This window comes from Fringilla coelebs (assembly GCF_963513975.1).
Source record: "Fringilla coelebs genome assembly, chromosome: 9".
NCBI lineage: Eukaryota > Metazoa > Chordata > Aves > Passeriformes > Fringillidae > Fringilla > Fringilla coelebs.
The window spans coordinates 710,183-731,648 of NC_140067.1; the positions used below are offsets into that span (position 1 = coordinate 710,183).

General features: G+C 56.2%; 1 protein-coding gene across 1 annotated transcript in view; it reads left to right on the forward strand.

The window, feature by feature from the left end:
• The window catches only part of NEGR1 (neuronal growth regulator 1), a 173,234-nt gene extending 159,622 nt beyond the window's left edge, over positions 1–13,612 (forward strand). The window contains exon 7 of the mRNA XM_084211542.1: positions 13,438–13,612. Within this exon, the coding sequence (XP_084067668.1) occupies positions 13,438–13,562 (125 nt within the window). The 3' untranslated portion in view covers positions 13,563–13,612. The remainder of the gene's footprint in view (positions 1–13,437) is intronic.
• The last annotated feature ends 7,854 nt before the right edge of the window (positions 13,613–21,466 follow it).

The window sequence follows — 21,466 nt, forward strand, 5'->3', positions numbered from 1 at the left end:
TCCCACCCCATGGAAGTGGGGGGATCATTCCCTCTCCCCCACCAGCAGCTGCAAGAGCTCAGAGTGCTCCCAATGGCAAATCAGCTCCTGCTGCAATCCCCAATAACTCATCCCAGGGAGCAGGGGGTGGAGGGAAATGGAACCACAGGATGGCCTGGTTAGGGAGGGACCTTAAATATGGGCAGGGACACCTCCCCCTGCCCCAGGCTGCTCCAGCCAGTGTCCAGCCTGGCCTGGAACATTCCAGGATCCAGGGGCAGCCCCAGCTGCTCTGGGCACCCTGTGCCAGGGCTGCCATCCTACAAAGGGATCCCTCAGCAGGGTCAGTGCTGGGACATGCATCCTTTCCCTGGAGCCACCCCAGGCAGCCACAGCTGCAGGTGGCAAAGGTGGCAAAGCCACCTGTGTGGCCAGTCTGTGCTCAGAGGGACAAGTCACTAAATTAAAGGGTCCAGGCACTGCACTCTGTGTGCCCCACAGCTCTGCTGGGTCAGCTGAGAGGAGGAGCCCGGGAATGAGGGCTCCCAGCCCAGCACCTGGGAGCTGGCATTCCTGAGCACCTGGGCACTCTGGCATTCCTGGGCACTCTGGCATTCCTGAGCACCTGGGCACTCCTGAGCACCTGGACACTCTGGCATTCCTGAGGTCCTGGGCACTCTGGCATTCCTGGGCACTCTGGCATTCCTGAGCACCTGGGCATTCCTGGGCACTCCTGCATTCCTGAGCACCTGGGCACTCTGGCATTCCTGAGGTCCTGGGCACTCTGGCATTCCTGGGCACTCCTGCATTCCTGGGCACTCTGGCATTCCTGAGCACTCTGGCATTCCTGGGCACTGTGGCATTCCTGAGGTCCTGGGCACTCTGACTTTCCTGAGCACCTGGGCACTCCTGAGCACCTGGGCACTGACATTCCTGAGCACTCTGACATTCCTGAGCACTCTGACATCCTGAGCACTCTGGCATTCCTGAACATGTGGGCACTCCTGAGCACCTGGGCACTCCTGCATTCCTGGGCACTCTGGCATTCCTGAGCACTCTGGCATTCCTGAGGTACTGGGCACTCTGGCATTCCTGGGCACTCTGGCATTCCTGAACATCTGGGCACTCCTGAGCACCTGGGCTCTGGCATTCCTGAGCACTCTGACATCCCTGGGCACTCTGACATTCCTGAGCACCCGGGCACTCCAATATTCCTGAGCACCTGGCAGTCCTGAGCACCTGGGCTCTGGCATTCCTGAGCACCTGGGCACTCTGGCATTCCTGGGCACTCTGACATCCCTGAGCACTCCTGCATCCCTGGGCACTCTGGCATTCCCGGGCACTCCTGCATTCCTGGGCACTCTGACATCCCTGAGCACTCTGACATCCCTGGGCACTCTGACATCCCTGGGCACTCTGACATTCCTGGGCACTCCTGCATTCCTGAGCACTCTGACATTCCTGGGCACTCTGACATCCCTGGGCACTCTGACATCCCTGGGCACTCTGGCATTCCTGCCACGAGCAGAGCCCCGTGCTGGCTGCAGCCCAGCCTGGCTGAGGGAAGATCTCAATCACGTTGAAAAGTAGCAGCGATTTTGCTGGGGCAGTGTTTGAGCACCGCGGAGCTCCATGAATAGTTAATGTCACGTCAGGGGCGGCAGACAAACGCTGCCGGCTCTGAGGAGCCGATAGCTCAGGCTGCCCTGAGTGATGTTTGTTCCCTGCACACTCAGCCCCGCGGAAATTGCAGCCATCCCTCAGCGGGGCTCAGCGGCCCAGGAGGGGAGCAGGTGCCTGGCTGCTGCTCTGGGGACTGCCGGGGCACACACGGGGCTGGAGCCGTGCACAGGTGGCTCAGGGGATGCTCAGGGGAGCCCAGGTGGATGGAGGGCACTCACACGGGGCTGGAGCTGTGCACAGGTGGCTCAGGGGAGCCCAGGTGGATGGATCCCTGTATGGAGGGGACTCACACAGGGCTGGAGCTGTGCACAGGTAGCTCAGGGGAGCCCAGGTGGGTGGATCCCTGTATGGAGGGCACTCACACAGAGCTGGAGCTGTGCACAGGTAGCTCAGGGGAGCCCAGGTGGATGGAGGGGACTCACTCAGGGCTGGAGCTGTGCACAGGTAGCTCAGGGGAGCCCAGGTGGATGGATCCCTGTATGGAGGGGACTCACACGGGGCTGGAGCTGTGCACAGGTAGCTCAGGGGAGCCCAGGTGGATGGATCCCTGTATGGAGGGGACTCACACGGGGCTGGAGCTGTGCACAGGTAGCTCAGGGGAGCCCAGGTGTATGGATCCCTGTATGGAGGGCACTCACTCAGGGCTGGAGCTGTGCACAGGTGGCTCAGGGGAGCCCAGGTGGATGGAGGGGACTCACTCAGGGCTGGAGCTGTGCACAGGTAGCTCAGGGGAGCCCAGGTGGATGGAGGGCACTCACTCAGGGCTGGAGCTGTGCACAGGTGGCTCAGGGGAGCCCAGGTGGGCTGGAGGGCACTCACTCAGGGCTGGAGCTGTGCACAGGTAGCTCAGGGGAGCCCAGGTGGGCTGGAGAGGACTCAGGGCTGGAGCTGTGCACAGGTAACTCAGGGGATGCACAGGTGGATGGATCCCTGTAAGGAGGGCACTCACACAGGGCTGGAGCTGTGCACAGGTAGCTCAGGGGAGCCCAGGTGGATGGAGGGCACTCACTCAGGGCTGGAACCATGCACAGGTAGCTCAGGGGAGCCCAGGTAGATGCATCCCTGTATGGAGGGGACTCACACAGGGCTGGAACCATGCACAGGTAGCTCAGGGGAGCCAGGTGGATGGATCCCTGTATGGAGGGGACTCACTCAGGGCTGGAGCTGTGCACAGGTAGCTCAGGGGAGCCCAGGTGGATGGATCCCTGTATGGAGGGGACTCACACAGGGCTGGAGCTGTGCACAGGTAGCTCAGGGGAGCCCAGGTGGGCTGGAGGGCACTCACACAGGGCTGGAACCATGCACAGGTAGCTCAGGGGAGCCCAGGTGGGTGGATCCCTGTATGGAGGGGACTCTCCCTGTGCCCTTCAGTTTGTGCCTGTCACAAAGGTCATGGGAGAGCTGGCACAGCTCTCAGCCACTCCATCCCAAACCCAGGGGGTTGGAAAAGCCCCCCCAGATCCCCCAGTCCAGTCCCTGAGCCATCCCCAGCCTGTCCCCAGCCCAGGTCCCCGAGTGCCACCCCCAGGGATTCCCTGGGCACTCCAGTGAATGCCCACTGGTGTTCCCAGTGCCAGGGCCTGAGCCCCTTCCCCTGGGGACATTCCTGCTGTGCCCACCCTGAGCTGCCCTGAGGCTGCCAGGATGCAACTTCTGGAATCAGCAAACACTTGGACTTGGTTGTTTCCTTCATCCACCACCTTCTTCTAATCAAAACACTGTTGATGATTAATTCCTTGGCTATATTGGCACAGTTTGGGAATAAATTTCCATGGGTTAGGGGGTTCTTAGTATTCCTATAAAAAGAGAGGAATACATGCACTAGGCAGAAATGTGACCAGGAGGAGCCCACCAGAAATGCCAGAGAAAATCAAAAGAAATCTGAATAAATGCCACATCTCAGAAATATCTGCCAGCCACGTCAGTGGAAGATTTGCTGAGAGGCTACCAGCACTTCCAGCCAAAAGCTTCCTTCCCCATGCACCCAAAAAGGGAGAGAAATCATGTTCCAGCCTGCTTAGCTCCACATCCTTTGTCAAGAGCACAGGAATGATGTGGAAACCGTGCAGAAACTGGAAAGCTCAGTGTAAAAAATTATCATTCACGCTGCTGTATGACATTGCCTCAACACAGCAGAAGCAACAAAGTCTTCCTGATATATGAGAACTATCAGAGATTGCCACTGAACACGGAGATTTAATGCGCTGCTTAATTCAAGAGCTTATTTACAATGTCACACGTCACTTGGAGAAAAATGGCTCTGACAACCAATCATTTAAAATATAGGAAGAATGTTTAACAAAAGGTCAGAAGTACAAATATTTTACATATTAACTACTAATAAATTCATTTCCTCTCAAAGTTAGGAGGATCAGCAAATGTCTCCAAAGCCATTTGCAATATTTCAGCACGAGACCCAACCTCTAATTACCAATGTAAGTTGTAAATAATTGTCAAGCATGCAGATGAGCCAAAAATTCTCTCAAATTAAAGTAATTAGCTCCCAAGTCAAATTTTTCTGTCACATTAAAACGCTTTCCCTTGTCTCCAGTGTGACACTTACAAATGAGAGCCACATTGTCAGGGAAGCAGTTATTGTAGGCTGCCAGAATGATGCCTGAAGAACCTGAGCTTCCCAGCAGCCCAGGCTTTCCCTCCATGGCTGGGGGGAATTTATCCAGCTGGAGCCCTGGCAGGTGGCTCCAGAGCCTCCCCATCCCTTGGGGTGGGAATATCCCTCGTGGGGAGCTCGGCTCTTCCTGCTCCTCCTTCCCCGAGGAACCTTCCAGACCTCCTGGTCTGGGGCACAGGGAGGGGGATGAGCAGCTTGCTCCTGCCAGGGCTTTCTCTGGCACTTTTGTGGTTTATTCTCAATGTCCTCTCAACCAAAGCTGGCTTTGCCACGTCCAGGGCAGGATCCTGAGCCGTTCTCCTGTTTAATTCTGGATTCCCAGGCAGGACCCAGAGCCAGGCTTGGTTTCCATTTAACTTCAGGCTAAGCAAGGTTGGGTTTGCTGCAGGTGAGCCCAAAATCAGGGCAGATGTGGGGGAGTCCCAGCCTTGAGCAGTGCCATCCCAAGGCAGAGTGTGACCAGAGGCTGAAATAGCCCAGGGCTGCCTGCTCCCTGCCAGGGATCCCTTCCAGGGGCTGCTCCCCTCTTCCTCCAGACCAGACACAGGTTTGGACTCAGCCATCCCAGCTGGACCTGTGCTGTGCTTTGCCCTGGGTGTGCCAGGAGCAGCACACCTGGAGGATGCTGGAAGGGGAGGCACACTGAGCCTCACTCAGCATCTCATCCTTGGGGCTGGAGTCAGGAAAGGCTCACTCCCAGGGAATGGGCACCCTGCCAGAGTGCTCCAGGAGGGTTTGGGCACTGCAGGAGGGCCCAGGGGCTGGGATTTGGGATTTGGGAGCATGGGTGATGGTGTGCTGCTGCTGCCCAGAGCCACGGAGCCCCTGCTCCCCTGGCTGACCCTGCCCTGTCCCTTGCTGCTGGCAGGGGGTGAGGGGTGATCCTGCCCAGCACAGGTCCAGCCCAGGCTGGGGTGGATGTCCCTGTCTGTCTGTCCAGCCAGCTCCTCCCCAGGGCTGCTCCCATCCGTCACTCCAGAGCTCCCCAGGGATGTTCCATTTCCCAACACCACTGCACTCCTCACAGAGAAATGGGACACGGCTCCAGCAGGAAGGATGAGATAGAAAGGCAAATTTCCTTCTGTTCCCTGGCAGTAATTTTCCCCATCAATACTTCTGGGGGTTGTGAAGTATTCCCTGCAGCAGAGTGGGAGTCCATCAGGGCTGAGCTGTTTCATCCTGCCCAGCTCCCCGTGCTCCATTCATCCCAGGCAGGCATCACAGGGGCTCTGTTCCCTGCAGGATCTCAGGGAAGGTGCTTCCCTTTAATACCACCCCCTTTATCTCTGTCTGCATGAACCTGCACTGCAGACACACCTGAGCACTGTGTGAAGGCTGAAAATGGGGGTGTTTCTGCAGCTGCCACCAGAGCTTGTTCTGCCCTGTCACTGTCACTGCTGCTCTGATCCTGGCACACCCAGGGACACCCACAGGACCCTGCAATGCTTTGGCTTGGGAGGGGCTGTAGGGATCAGCCAGGGCCACCCCTGCCCTGGCAGGGACACCTCCCACTGTCACAGGGTCCAGCCTGGCCTGGGCACTGCCAGGGATCCAGGGCAGCCCCAGCTGCTCTGGGAATTCCATCCCAGCCCTCCCCACCCTCACAGGGAACAATTCCCAATTCCCAATCCCCCATCCATCCCTGCCCTCTGGCACTGGGAGCCATTCCCTGTGTCCTGTCCCTCCATCCTTGTCCCCAGCCCCTCTGCAGCTCTCCTGGAGCCCCTTCAGGCCCTGCCAGGGGCTCTCAGCTCTCCCTGGATCCTTCTCCTCTCCAGGTGAGCACCCCCAGCTCTCCCTGGATCCTTCTCCTCCCCATGACTGAGCAGGAACCCCAGCAGGACCCACAGAGGGATCAGGAGCTGCAGGGATTTTTAGGTGCCAGCTGTGACAGTGATCCGAGGGGTCCCAGGGTGAGAGAAGAGATGAGAAAGTTGACTCCATGTTCAGAAGGCTGATTTATTATTTTATGATTTATATATTATATTAAAAACTATACTAAAAGAATAGAAGGAAGGATTTCATCAGAAGGCTGGCTAAGAATAGAAAAGGAATGAATAACAAAGGTTTGTCTCTGACCAAGACAGTCTGGACAGCCGGACTGTGACTGGCCATTAATTAGAAACAACCACGTGAGACCCATCCCAGATCCACCTGTTGCACTGCACAGCAGCAAACAATCATTGCTCACATTTTGTTCCTGAGGCCTCTCAGCTTCTCAGGAGGAAAAACCCAAGGAAAGGATTTTTCATAAAATATCACGGCCACAGCCAGCGAGTGAGGAACCACCCAGTGCCCCTGGGCAGCTGCTGAACTGGGCACTGCTCTGTTCCAGGGGGGTTTGGGACCCTCACTCCCCTCTGTCCCCCCGAGCCTCCCCCAGCCCTGCTGCCCCTCTGTGCCCTGGTGGAGCAGCTCTGCTTTGAGCCACACCACCCTCCCAGCACGAGGGATCTGACTTTAACATCCCCAGCGCTGGGAGCATTTTTAGCAGCCTGAGGTGAGTCTGTGGCTGTGTACAGTATTTAGCTGGAGGGATTTCTTGGGGAAAGGTGACTGTGGCTGTGTACAGTATTTAGCAGGAGGGATTTCTTGGGGAAGGGTGACTGTGGCTGTGTACAGTATTTAGCAGGAGGGATTTCTTGGGGAAGGGTGACTGTGGCTGTGTACAGTATTTAGCAGGAGGGATTTCTTGGGGAAGGGTGACTCTGGCTGTGTACAGTATTTAGCAGGAGGGATTTCTTGGGGAAAGGTGACTCTGGCTGCTGGGGAGGGCGGGCAGGGAGCGTGTGCCCCCTCTGCCCCCAGCCAGGGCTCCCACAGCCCCAGTTCCAGGCACAGAGCCCCCCAGTTTGGGTTGCACGGCTGGTGGCCATGGTTACCGTGTGTGCATCGCTTGGCTCTTTTTTCCAACCTGTAAATATCGTATTTTATATTTTACCCTAGTCAAAATCAGCACCAGGATCGGTTTTGTGTTGGACTCAGGGCACATCCCAACTGGGGTCTTCATGCCTGGAACGAGAACTGCTTCTGTCTCATTTTCTGAGCGCACACAAACACAGGCTGGGGCAATATTTCACTTGAAGACGTTGCTGGTGGCACGACTCAAGTGTTTAAATTACTAAGCTTTCAGATTTTAGCACAACAAACAGCTGATTTTTGCTTCTGCGGCTCTAGCAATCATATTTTAGTCCCTGTTTTCCCATTTTAAGACTCACGAAATGCTTTTTTATTCATTTAAATTTGAAATAAGGACAAATCAGCATTTCATCTCCTAGCTCCTGCCCTGCCAGCAGCCCTGTGTGAATGCTGATGGACAGGGCCTGATAACACCCCTCTCTTATCAACCCCATCACTCTTCTGGGGCTCATCTCCTGAATCTTTCTGCCAGCACTCCCATCCCAGGGGATGATAAAGCCCCTCTGTTAAGCACCTGGCACTTCCCAGCTCTATCCTGCCCAGCCCTGGCTTATCCACGGCAGAGTCAGCCCTTGGACAGTCCGTGTCCTTCCTCAAGGATTTGCTGAGATTTGCCTGAGCAGTGCTGAGCTCTGCCTGACAGATAATGCACAAAAGAGAGATTGGATGCAGCCCCACCACCCAGGGCTGGCTGAGCCAAATCTGTGCCCTGGGCTGGGGCAGCTCCTGGAGAGGAGCTCACAGGACATTCCTGCCAGAATCCTCATCCCTGCAGCTTCCAGCCCTGCCTGGGCAGCTGTGCCAGGGCTGGGCAGCCTTTCCAGGAAGGAATATTCCCAAAATCCACCCTGAGCTCCCCTGGCCCAGCCTGGGGCCGTTCCCTCTGCTCCTGTCCCTGTTCCCTGGAGCACAGCCCGACCCCCCGGCTGTCCCCTCCTGGCAGGAGCTGTGCAGAGCCACAAGGGCCCCCTGAGCCTCCTTTGCTCCAGCCTGAGCCCCTGCCCAGCTCCTCAGGGATTCTCCAGCCCCTGCCCAGCTCCTCAGGGATTCTCCAGCCCCTTCCCAGCTCCCTCAGCCTCTCCTGGGGCTCCAGACCCTTCCCCAGCCCCATTCCCTCCCATGCTCCTGCCCCTCCATGTCCTTCTTGTCCTGAGGGGTCCAGAACTGACCCAGAACTGACCCAGAACTGATCCAGAACTGACCCAGAGCTGACCCAGAGCTGGCCCAGAACTGACCCAGAACTGACCCAGAGCTGATCCAGAACTGATCCAGAGCTGATCCAGAACTGACCCAAAACTGACCCAGAACTGACCCAGAACTGACCCAGAACTGATCCAGAACTGACCCAGAGCTGACCCAGAACTGACCCAGAACTGACCCCAGAACTGATCCAGAACTGATCCAGAACTGCCCCAGAACTGACCCCAGAACTGACCCCAGCACTGACCCCAGAACTGATCCAGAACTGATCCAGAACTGACCCAAAACTGACCCAGAGCTGACCCAGAGCTGATCCAGAACTGATCCAGAGCTGATCCAGAACTGACCCAAAACTGACCCAGAACTGACCCAGAACTGATCCAGAGCTGACCCAGAACTGACCCAGAGCTGGCCCAGAACTGACCCAGAACTGCCCCAGAACTGACCCAGAACTGATCCAGAACTGACCCAGAACTGACCCAGAACTGCCCCAGAACTGACCCAGAACTGATCCAGAGCTGACCCAGAACTGACCCAGAGCTGGCCCAGAACTGACCCAGAACTGCCCCAGAACTGACCCAAAACTGACCCAAAACTGACCCAGAACTGACCCAGAACTGATCCAGAACTGATCCAGAACTGATCCAGAGCTGATCCAGAACTGACCCAGCACTGGCCCAGGTTTAGCTCTCCAAGGCCAGGCTTTGCCCAGTCCCCTGGAGGTTTCCCTGCTGCTGCTCCAGGGCTCTGTAGGCACCCTGTGCCCATCTCCACTGCTGCTCCCTAACAGAGCCTTCACACACTGCCCACCTCCTCCTCCAGAGCCATAAATCCTCCGGCAGCTGCAGTGGAACAAAATGTAGAGATGTTATCCCCGGGCCTCGCCCCAGCCTTCTGAGGCCCATTATCGCCCCATCTTTTCTTTTAAAAGAACCTTATTTGACAGCCCAGCCTTTTTCATCCTTCTTTTTTGCCTTACTGCTCTGACCTTGAGTTAGTTTATTCCTTCCCTCTCTGTATGTTTCAAATGTTGCACCAAAAAATCCAATTTATTGAGGCTTTCCTTTAGTAAATGATTAACCTGAATATGGTTAAACGAAATGCTTATTAACATCTCCCTGCATAATCCATTTAACAGAATTAGTCTTGCTTATTCAGACAACCTAAAGGGGTCTCTGCTTTTGTCTACACAGCATCAGCATTAAAGCTTATAATTATTTCTGGTTAATGCAGCCCTTGGTGCTAGGAAATGCTGGTTTGTGTGTTCCAGCATAGCACTTCTCCTAATCTCTTGTATTAATTAGAGATACTGATATAATATTACTTAGTTCCTTTCTATTCAGCACCAGGAGAGATGCCTGAATATAATCCTATCTGTGCTAAGGGTGTCTTAAATATTTCCACGAGTGCTGGCTGCTGTAAAACATTAGGATTAGGTCCAATAATCCCTGAATTGGAAGAAAGGAGAGCTGACAAAGGCACGTGGGCAGGGAGGTGTGCATGGCCAGGCAGGGATTTCTCCTTGCCCTGAGGGGACACTTGAGGTCCCCTCTGGCCTCAGTTTCCACCCCAGCCCCTGTGGGTCCCTCCCCAGCCCTGGTGATGCTCTGAGCGTGTCCCCTTCCCCTTCCCCAGAGGGATGCAGCCACTCTGGCTCGGAGCAAAATTTGACTTACCCAGCAGCACGAAAGTAAATTATCACCCCTTGGTGGCTGCAGCTGACATTTGAAACTCGCTGTGCCCTGTAAATCCTGGGCCATTTGGTGTGTCAGACAGCAGGCTGCTCGTGGAGCTCGTTTCAATCTTTTCCTAGGTGGAAATTCGCTTTCCTCTCAGGCATTTCAAGGTGTCACTCCCCGGGCTCTGAAGTGAATTTGCAGCACCAGATCATAAAGCCATGGAATTGTTTAGGTTGGAAAAGCCCTGCCAGAGCAGGGAGTCCAGCCATGGCCAGCACTGCCAGGGCCACCCTGAGCCGTGTCCCCAGGTGTCACCTGCACAGGGCTTTGAGATGCCCCTGGGGATGGGGAACTGGGAAAAACACCAATCACTGGTTTTTAAATTGTAAAAGTTTAATAGTAATAAAATGGTTATAAAAATAGTAATGTAATTGGAGTGATAATGATTTGGACAATCTGGATTAGGACAATATGAGACAAAGAAACAAAGAGTCACAGACAGTCCGGGCATCACAAGCCCGAAAAAGGCCCCACGTCAGCAGAGGATTAACCCTTAAAGCAACAGCCTGTTGCATATTCACACACCTCATCCATGGTGCATCAATTCCATTCCTACCCAGGATTCTGGCTGGGCAGTGCCAGCTTCTTCCCCTGAATCCTGACGGCTCTGCAGGGCTGAGCAGGCAGGAAGAAGTTCGTTTGTTCTGATAAGGGAGCAATAAATTCTCTTTCTCTGAAAGATTGAGGTGTCCTGTGGCTGCTACCTCACTGCAAGACCTTTCTTTAGAAAAGTATCTTACATAGCATAGTTTCTATTTTAACATTATGTTATAACCCAAAGCTATATTTAACACACTGCTTAAGAGAATTAATACAGCATCGCTTTCTAACACAACACATATCATATTCATTTGAATATTTGTGAAAAGCAATGATAAAATAGGCATTTTTCACAGGAAGCCAAACCTCCCTGGGCAGCTGTGGCAGGGCTGGGCAGCCCTTCCCTGGAGAAACTCCTGAAGCCCATCCTGACCCTCCCTGGACACAGCTCTCCTTCCCCCTGGGCACCCAAACCCTCTGAGCCAGCTCTGGGTCAGGCTGGGGCTGGGGCTTATGGAAATGCCCAGGGTGGCTGCAGGTGCAATCACAGACTCAAATAATTCCAGCTTTTATTTAAAGCCTAATCACACATTCCTCCACCATTACCTCCCTGCATAAATATTACAACTGGGAGCTCGTGTGTGTGTGTGTGTGAAACAATGGCACGGTAATATTTCAGTGGGGGGAGAAAAGGCAGCTGGTTTATGCTGCTCTCAAACATATAAACCTTTGCATTCTTCCCTAAACTGAGGGCTCAGTCTGACACAGAGAGCCATCCAAAAGTGCTCTGAAAAATACCAAGAACAAAGTGACCTTGCATGGCTTTGCACAGGAAAGCAAGGACTGCTCAGTCCTTACCAAAATAATTGCTCAGAGCAAATCAAGGACTGAGCAGGCCACGCTAAGACTCTTTAAATTTTAAAGGCGTGTTTATTTTTAAAGTTTATACATCAGCACAAAGCTAGGGAATTTCATTAATATCCAGCAAGAGCGTTTTGCTTGGCCAGCAATGAATTCAGGGAGCCACAGGAAAAATTAATCAAAATTCCGAGCGGGAGAAGAAAAAGTCTGCAGGAGATTATTAATTTTTAAGAATTTTTAAGAGTCTAGCCCAATATTTTAAACTATGTGTCATCCAGTAGGCCTCGTGTGACATCATAATTGATAATTAAGCTTCTCCAGGTTTGCTTCTCCTTCGGGTTTCTTTTCCATCCAATTCTCCTGCTTAGGCAGCTTTGGGAACTGGAACTTTTCTATTATCTCCCAAGTCGGTGCATTTTCCCCCCATTAACTCCCCTCTTGCCTTTGTGCAGAAACAATCCAGGTATGATTTAATAAGCCCTGGAAAGACAGAGCTGGTTCATATGCAGGAAATCAGATTTACATAATTTTCCGCTGGCTTTTATAGCTACTGGAGTTCAAATTATCCTTAAGTTGGGGAAACTCTCTTCATGCCATAAAATGAAATAGCACCTGTGTTATGCTTCAGCTTCCCCACCCGGCCCTGGCAATAAATTAAAGCTTGATTTGTCATCCTGACTTAGCACAGAAAGTCCTTTTGTAATGAGAGCAGAGGAAGTGCCCTGGCCTGCAGTTAGTCACAGTCATCAGTCACCAAACCAAGCTTCAAAACCAAGTTTAATCTTGTTTTGTTTTGGGTTTATTGCCTGAACCCTTCTGCACGGGGGAAAGAGGAGGATTTTGGGTTGTGCCACGTTCTCTGCGCCAAGCGAAATGTCTCACACTGAAAGTGGAGCTGCAGGGGGCTGCACAGAAACCAGAGGGGTGCTGGTGGTTTGGAACTGATCCAGGATTTGGGCTCGGGGCTGGGAGGCTGGGAAAGCAAGCAGGGTCGGGTGCAGGGTGAGGGGGCAGCTCCTTGTGCTGCCCAGGGCTGTCCAAGAGCAAAGCCATGGGTTTCACAGAATCCTGGGGTGGTCGGGGTTGGGAGGGACCTCAGAGCCCACCCAGTGCCACCCCTGCCATGGCAGGGACACCTCCCACTGCCCCAGGGTGTCCCAGTGTCCAGCCTGGCCTTGGGCACTGCCAGGGATCCAGGGCAGTCCCAGCTGCTCTGGGAATTCCATCCCAGGGCTGCCCACCCTGCCAGGAACGATTCCTGCCCAGGGTCCCCCCTGAATCAACTCCCATCCAGCATGAGGCCGTTCCCCTCGTCCTGTCAAGGACAGGGTTCCTGCCAGGTGCATCCCTGGGGTGTTCCCAGTCCCAGGGACCAGCTCCTCCCTTGCTCCTCAGCGCTGATTTCTCCCTCTTTGCACTTCGTGTGCATTTAACCAGGAATTGGAGAAAGGCTTTGTGGCAAACAAACAAATACAATTTCTTCCAAATGAGTATTAATGTCTAGCAGAGCAGCATTGTCAAACTCTGGCTTCTGGAGTTGGGCAGAAAATGAGCTGTTTTCCACGGGGGCTCAATCCAGTCCCCTCCCATTGATTGCACTGCAGATCCTCACGCTCAGTAACTTAAAAACGATCGATTGTTCAGCCGGTTCAAACGGAGCCCTCCCATTTCTGAGTGCTCTCCTTAGGAACCATTCCAGCAGCCGGAGCAAGCAGGGCTGCTCCCCGGGCGGGGCTGCTCCCCGGGCTGGGTGTGCTCGCAGCCCTCTCCCCGCTTCCCGGGGCAATCCTGCCGCTGCCCTGAGAGGAGCTGGGAGGGCTCACGGAAAAGGGGATTGGGGACCGAGAGAGGGAAGTGCCACTGACCCCTGTGCTTGCCTTGCAGCTCCCAGCACGGCCCAGTACGGCATCACCGGGCACGCCGAGGTGCTGTTCTCCTGCTGGTCCCTGGTGCTGACGCTCTCCTCCCTCAGCAGCATATTCTACCTGAAGAACATCCTTCTGCACTGAGTGTAAAGACCCATAAAAGGCTTTTAAGGATTCTCTGAAAGTGCTGGTGACTGGATCCAATCTGGTAGAGTTTGTTAAAAGCGGCGTGGGATATAATCAGTGCTTACATGGGGATGATCGCCTTCTGTAGAATTGCTCATTATGTAAATACTTTAATTCGACTCCTTTTTTTTTGATTAGCTGCATTACCTTGTGGAGCAGTACACATTGTCCTTTTCTAAGACGTGAGAACTCTGAAATTACTTTTAGAGGATATTAATTGTGATTTCATGTTTGTAATCGACAAGTTTTCAGAAGCATTCAGTCATGGTCTGCTGACTCGCAGACTGTAGTTTACAAAAAAAGGATATTGCAGTAAAAATGTGCTTCTTTAAGGCTGCAATACAAACATTCAGTTCCCTTCTCAACTAGCATTCTATCCAGACTCACACAGAAAACATTTGTTCTTTTTTGAGTAAAAAAAAAAAAAAAATAATCGAATAATATTGCCTTCAAAATATTTCTTCAAAATATTACACATATCTAGATTTTCTTCTAGCATGATATTCAGGTTTCAAGAATGAGCCTTGTACTATAACTGCGTTGTGCAGTACCGCTTTTGTTCTCTTCCCTCCTTCCTGCCAATTCAGCATGGTTGTGCCTTCATGAAACACGACTTTCCTCTTCCTCTCCAACCGGTCTGGAACGTGTTCTGGGAAGTGCTGGAGCATCCTTTTGAGCATAAGAGATGTCTGGGTGAGGCCAGAGGCGCCCGGGCTCCCGGGAGAGGCTCCTCTCCCCGCGGCAGGAGCTGCTCCAGGGGCAGGGCTCAGCCCAAGGGCAGCACCAACTCCCTGCTGTCCCCCTCCCCACCACCGCTGAGCAGTGGGTGACCTCTATAAAAACGACATTTCCCATTAGGAAACAGAGCTCCAATGATTTTGTGGCACCTTTTGAATGTCAGAATGTTCCCCCCAAGCCAAATTCCCACCTGGCTGTAAACGTCAGGACCGTCCCTTTTGTATCGCTGGCAAAGCCGACACGAATTGGTATTTTTCTTGCACTCAATTTTGTACTGGTTTGGCTGATTTAGCAATGATAAAGGATGCTTTGAACCATGAGACACCTGCAAATCCCTGGAGTATCAATTTTCTATCTCCACATATCCCTGTGGCGGCAGCGGGGCTGCTCCTGCGGAGGGCACCGGTGCTTGGGAGAGCCGGCTGGGCAGGGCTGGGGGAGCTGCTCCCCGGGCAGGGCTGTCCCTGCAGCCCCACACCACCCCCGAGGGGACCCTGCTGGCACACCCTGCGGGATCAGCCAGGAATCATCCTGCGACAGGGCGCTCCGTCCCGCACAGCCTGCGCGGCGTCGGAGTGCGGCGCTGCTCCCAGCCCACACCGAGCTGCCACCTGTGTCACTCACTGGGGTGGCCACGGCCAGCAGCCCTTGGGCACCACATCCCTGGTGGCCCCGGGAGCTCCTGACCTGCTCAGCAACAGCTACTGACAGCAGGAATAACAAAATGCTCATCACAGAACCCTGGGCTGGCTTGGGGTGGGAGAGTGCATCCCATCCCAGCCCTGCCAGGGACAGGGACAGGGACAGGGACAGGGACAGGGACAGGGACAGGGACAGGGACACCTCCACCACCCCAGACAGCTCCAAGCCCGTCCAGCCTGGCCTTGGGTGGGGCAGCCCCCCTCTCCCTGCGATCCCTGCCGGGCTCTGAGCCTGAGCCCCTGCAGGGTCTGGAATTGCCCAGGCAGGTGCTGGCAGGGGCAGCCCCAGCTGAGCCCCGGGAACACTCAGCAGTGCCCGGATCCCTTTTTCCAGCAAGGAGGGCTCGGAGCTCCCTGGGCTCAGTCTGAGCTGTGCCAGGCCAGGGCACAGCCAGGAGGGGCAGTGCCTCTGCTGTCCCTGCTGAGAGAACTGAGATGTTCACTCCAAAAGGTGGCAATAAAACATCCTGGGTCACTCTGCACGTGGGCAGTGACAGACTGTGTTATTTCTCTTATTATTTACAGCCCTGTGCCAAGCAGTGGCTGTTTTCAGAAATGTGGCATTTTTTAAAACCTGGAATAACATGAACAAACCCGTTCTGCAAGGAAAAGGTACAAACTCACCTCAAATGAGTTTACCAGTCCTGATATCCCAATCTCTCTTGTATTGCAGCTTTAAAGTGCTCTATTTTAGAATCCATTCACTAGGAACAGTGGTGCTGCAGGAAGTCTTGTGTCAGTGCAGTTTTATGAAGGAAAGAGTGAGGCTGTGGATAACCCACCCCACGTGTGTAAAACCGGGAGAGGGTTCTATGCTGTGGCTGGATCAAACCCTGCATTCCAGTGACACATTGCATTCCAGTCATTCCTGAGATCTGGAACCTGATCTTTCCAGCAACAGAATAGAATGAGCAGCAGCTTGATTAAATATGAAACCCAGAGTATTCAGTGAAGCGTTGAACGTTTGCATTTGCAGCAGGGAGAGCCCCGGGGTGGCACGGACGAGAGGTCCTGTCCCACACCTGATTTCACCTGGGGGGACGCCCTGCTGAACCCCAAACCCACAGAGCTGGGAGCCGTGTCTGGGGGCCAGGGGGGATTTTGTGGGGCAGGAGAGTGCAGGGGTGAGAGGGGCAGGGAGCTGAGGGGCTCTGCAGGGCTCGGGCAGGGCTGGAGCTGCAGCAGAGGGGCTCAGGGGGTGCAGAGGGTTGGGGTGAGCTGGGCTGGGCTGGGCTCTGTGCCCCCGGAGCAGGCACAGAGTGAGCACAGCCCCTGCCAGGGCCGGCAGCAGGGGAGGATGCTGGGGGCTGCCTCCAGCCCCTCCTTTGTGGGGCACCCTGGGCAGCTCCTGGCAGGTTTGTCCCGCGTTTCCCCGCTGTGTCTGCCGGCCAGGCTGACCCTGTGGGCTCCCAGCACGGAAAGAAAAGGCTCAGCTGAGCATTTCCAGCGGGCTGTCGGAGCCCCCGGGCCGGCAGGGACTCGGGGCTGTCCCCCACGGAGGGAGGGAGGGAGCGGTGACACTGCTGTCACACGGCTGCTGGCCCCGGGACTGAGCTGACACTCGGCTGAGGCGTGTCTCACAACTCGGGAACAAACGCAGCTTCTCAAGGGTTTGTATCTTGGCAGGATCCTTCAGAGCCAGACAGCTTTTTTTAAACTTTTCAATAGGTTTTTTTTAGAGTGGATGCTGTTTTTAAGATCCAGGAGTGTTAAACCCATCCCAGTGACAGCTGCTTTTTTTGCACATTTTCTGAGCAAGTGTTCAAAATAGACAATGGCAAATATTCTGCTACCAAAACCTCCACAGAGCCCACAGAACTGTGCTATGAAGAATGTGTATACCAAAATATGTATTTACATGGATAAATATGCCTTAAAGACTAAATATGCATTTACTTCTAAGGCTGGATCAGCCTCGTGCCCAGTCTGGAGGTAAATAATCCATATTTCACAGCTGCCATGGAGGGGGGTGCTTCTTTGGAGGAAAAAACACAAAAAGGAGGGGAAGGTGGGGAAGCATTTCTTTTAAAAGAACCTTCAGCAGTTTTAGAATCCTTGCATGAACTGCCATGTGTGAGGAGGAGCGGGGAGAGGATGAAGTTGAGCCTGGCACTCCAGCAGTGCGGGGCTGGCTGTGGGGCTGGCAGGGCTGTGGTGCCACCAAAAACTGCCACATGCCCTCCCCCGTGTCCCCACAGGCCCAAAGCCCTCGGAGCTGGGCAGAGGGAGGGCTCTGGGTGTTTCCAGTCCCCCAGATCTGTGGGGATGGGGACACCCACCCACAGCCCGCTGCGCGCTGGGTCCCGGGAAATGGGGAAATGTCCAAAAAAAGGGAATTCACAAACCAGGAATTAAAAATTCTCCATTCTGCCTTAGTAGTGTTGAGAGCAGAGGAATCAGTGCTGGCAGGGCAGGGGGAGCTGGCTCTGGATTTGGCCAAGAGCAAGGGGGACGTGGTGGGGCAGGGACCCCGCCGGGCTGCGCTGGGGCTGGGGCTGGGCTGGCTGCTCGTTTGTGCTCCTGCCCTGAGCTCCAGGGATTTGTTCTGCAGCCAGGAAAGTCCATAATCTACCTGGAAACAGCCAGGGCAAGGCAGTGGCACCGAGGTCTCGGGCTGCTGGGGAAGGGATTCTCGGCAAATCCTGCTCTGTGTGAGCAAGGCTTTACTGGGGCACCTTCAGCCTGTTTGCTCTGGCTCCTGATGCCTAATTCATGAAGGGCTCCGAGGCTCCTTCTTATTAGAAAATTCTCACGTTAAAAAATGCAGAGATCAGCACATTTGCCACCTCTCATAAGCTGAGTTCTCAGTCACACATTTCAGGGCAGGATGAAAATCCGCAGCGTGGGACGGGGAGGAACAGTGCCACCCGCCCCAGCTGCTCTGCCCTGGGCTGGGGCAGGCCCTGGGGGCTCTGCCTGGGGGCTCAGGGGTGCAGACCAGCCCCGGGTGCTGATCTGGGCTCCATCATCCCCTGCACTGCCAGAGTTATCCCCAGAGTTATCCTCTGGCTCATTCCGCAGCCATCCCGGGATGGGAGCAGCGCAGGCACCTCGGCTCCCTCCCCGCACAAACCGGGGCACAGCAGGGCCTGGGGTCTCCCACGGGACCCCAGAACCCTCCAGGAGCAGCAGTGACAGCCAGCCCAGCCCAGAGGGACCCCGTGCCCGGGCAGTGCCCCCGCTCAGAGCGGGGACAGCAGGGATGACCCCTCTGCCGCAGCGAGGACAGGAGGGGACAGCCCAGGGCTGCTCCAGCCGCAGGAGCTCCCCTTCCCAGGAACACCCATCACCCCCATCCTCACCCCAAGCCGCTGCAGGGATGACCTTTATTGCGGTCAGGATCCAGGGGGGAAATCTGCTCCCTCCGTTCAGGATTTCTCAGCACAGCAAGCACAGCGGCAGGGACACGCCGTGATTCCCCTGCGGGGCCACCAGCTGTCCCCTCCCAGCCCCAGCACAGTCAGAGTGCCATCAATGCCCGGACAGGGCTGGAATGGAGCAGCCGGGGCTGGGATGGCAGGGCCAGCCTGCCCTCCCTCTGCTCTGCGGCTTTTCCAGGACACACCAGCCTTTCCTCCTGGGAGCGGGGTGGTTCTGGCTGCAGAGACAGCCTTGGAGGGTGCTCAGCACCTGGGGTGTGTCCCTGCAGCTGGGGCCGGGCAGGAGCCGCTCCAGCCCCCGAGGAGCCCGGCCCCGGCAGGGATTGGGGCTCCAGCCCCCGAGGAGCCCGGTCCCGGCAGGAATTGGGGCTCCGGCCCCCGAGGAGCCCGGTCCCGGCAGGAATTGGGGTCCAGCCCCCGAGGAGCCTGGTCCCGGCAGGAATTGGGGCTCCGGCCCCCGAGGAGCCCGGTCCCGGCAGGAATTGGGGTCCAGCCCCCGAGGAGCCTGGTCCCGGCAGGGATTGGGGCTCCGGCCCCCGGGGAGCCCGGCCCCGGCAGGAATTGGGGCTCCGGCCCCCGAGGAGCCCGGTCCCGGCAGGAATTGGGCTCTGGCCCCCGGGGACCTCGGTCCCGGCAGGAATTGGGGTCCAGCCCCCGAGGAGCCCGGCCCCGGCAGGAATTGGGGCTCCCGGTCCCGGCAGGAATTGGGGTTCCAGCCCCCGGGGAGCCCGGTCCCGGCAGGAATTGGGGCTCCGGCCCCCGAGGAGCCCGGTCCCGGCAGGAATTGGGGCTCCAGCCCCCGGGGAGCCCGGTCCCGGCAGGAATTGGGGCTCCAGCCCCCGAGGAGCCCGGTCCCGGCAGGAATTGGGGCTCCCGGCCCCGGCAGGAATTGGGGCTCCCGGTCCCGGCAGGAATTGGGGCTCTGCAGCAGGCTTCATTAGGCTGGCAAAGCTCTCAGACCTGGAGGGAGCTGCTTTCCCTCCCCCGTTTAAGTGGGCTGCTAAAAGCACTGAGTTGTTCTTCCACAGGGTTTCGAAGTCACTGCTCTTTCACTATCCTTGACCTTTTCACGTTTTTTACCGTAAGTGGGAAAAAATTAACTCTGGAGTCAATTACTGCAAATCCCTCCCCAAAAAGGTTTAAAAACAGAGCCTGGGAGGCTGGGACAGGGGAGCAATGGCTCTTGCTTGCCACTCTTTTCTGTGTAAAGAGGATTTAACGTCTGTTTGCCAAAAATTATGGATCCTAAATCCCTGTGGCCCGTTTAGAAATGACATTTAGCAGTACAGGTGCACGTGTCCTCCCCTGTACTTTGTGTTACGAGCGGCAGGAGGACAAAGTGTGTGACGGGACAGGGCACCGTCCTGTGCTCTGCTCCTGAAGCCTTGCACTCTGAGTCTTGGTCCTGTGGTTTTATCTCTGTCTCTTCATTCCCATCTTTTGATCCCTGCCTCTTGGTCCCCATCTCTTGGTGCCTTTCCCTCCTTTCCCATCTCTTGGCCCCCATCTCTTGGTCCCCTTCTCTTGGTGCCTTTCTCACCTTTCCATCTCTTGGTCCCTATTTTATGGTCCCCTTCTCTTGGTCCCTTTCTCTTCTTCCCCATTTCTTGGTCCCCATTTCTTGGTCCCCATCTCTTGGTCCCTTTCTCTCCTTTCCACGTCTTGGTCCCCATTTCTTGGCCCCCTTCTCTTGGTCCCTTTCTCTCCTTCCCCATCTCTCGGTCCCCATCTCTTGGTCCCTTTCTCTCCTTCCCTGTTTCTTGGTCCCCATCTCTTGGTGCCCTTCTCTCCCCAGGAGGGGAAGGGGAAGGCAAGGAGCAGGAGCAGGAGGAGGCTGCAGCCCAGCCTGGGCTCCCAGCCCATTCCCTGGACCCTAAAGAAGCCATCAGAGCAGGACAGGGGCAGGGGCTCACAGGGCTGAGCTCCCCCTGCTTCCCCCTGGCTCCCAGCTCCACCTGAACAGACAGGCTGTCACACAGAGTGGCTGATGTCACACAGAGTGGCTGATGTCACATGGAGCAGCTGATGTCACACAGGGACAGCTGATGTCACAGAGAATGGCTGATGTCACACAGAGCAGCTGATGTCACACAGGGACTGGGACAGGCTCCCAAGCCTTGCCTGCTCCCTGCTGTCCCCCAGCTCCAGGGCTGTCCCCCAGCCCCAGTGCTGTCCCCCAGCTCCAGGGCTGCCCCCCAGCCCCGTTGGTGTCCCCCAGCCCCAGTGCTGTCCCCCAGCCCCAGTGCTGTCCCCCAGCCCCAGTGGGTGTCCCCCAGCCCCAGTGGGTGTCCCCCAGCCCCGGTGGGTGTCCCCCAGCCCCGGTGGGTGTCCCCCAGCCCCGGTGGGTGTCCCCCAGCCCCGGTGGGTGCCCCCCAGCCCCAGTGGGTCTCCCCCAGCCCCAGTGCTGTCCCCCAGCCCCAGTGGGTGTCCCCCAGCCCCAGTGGGTGTCCCCCAGCCCCAGGGCTGTCCCCCAGCCCCAGTGGCTGTCCCCCAGCCCCAGTGGGTGCCCCCCAGCCCCAGTGCTGTCCCCCAGCTCCAGGGCTGCCCCCCAGCCCCGTTGGTGTCCCCCAGCCCCAGTGCTGTCCCCCAGCCCCAGTGCTGTCCCCCAGCCCCAGTGGGTGTCCCCCAGCCCCAGGGCTGTCCCCCAGCCCCGGTGGCTGTCCCCCAGCCCCAGTGGGTGCCCCCCAGCCCCAGTGGGTCTCCCCCAGCCCCAGTGCTGTCCCCCAGCCCCAGTGGTCTCCCCCAGCCCCAGTGGGTGCCCCCCAGCCCCAGTGCTGTCCCCCAGCCCCAGTGGGTCTCCCCCAGCCCCAGGGGTGCCCCCCAGCCCCGCTGGTGCCCCCCAGCCCCGCTGAGCCCCGCTGCGTGCAGCCCCAGCAGCTCTGTGCAGAGGCCTGGCGGTCAGAGCTCGTTTCAGAATTAATTTCCCAGCTCTGATCAGCTGGGCTGCTCTCCCTGCGCTGCTGGGGAGGCACAGCACAGTGAGGGGCGCTGAGAGTGCTCCTGCCAGGCACTTCTCTCCACCAGACTGCAGATCACACTCTCA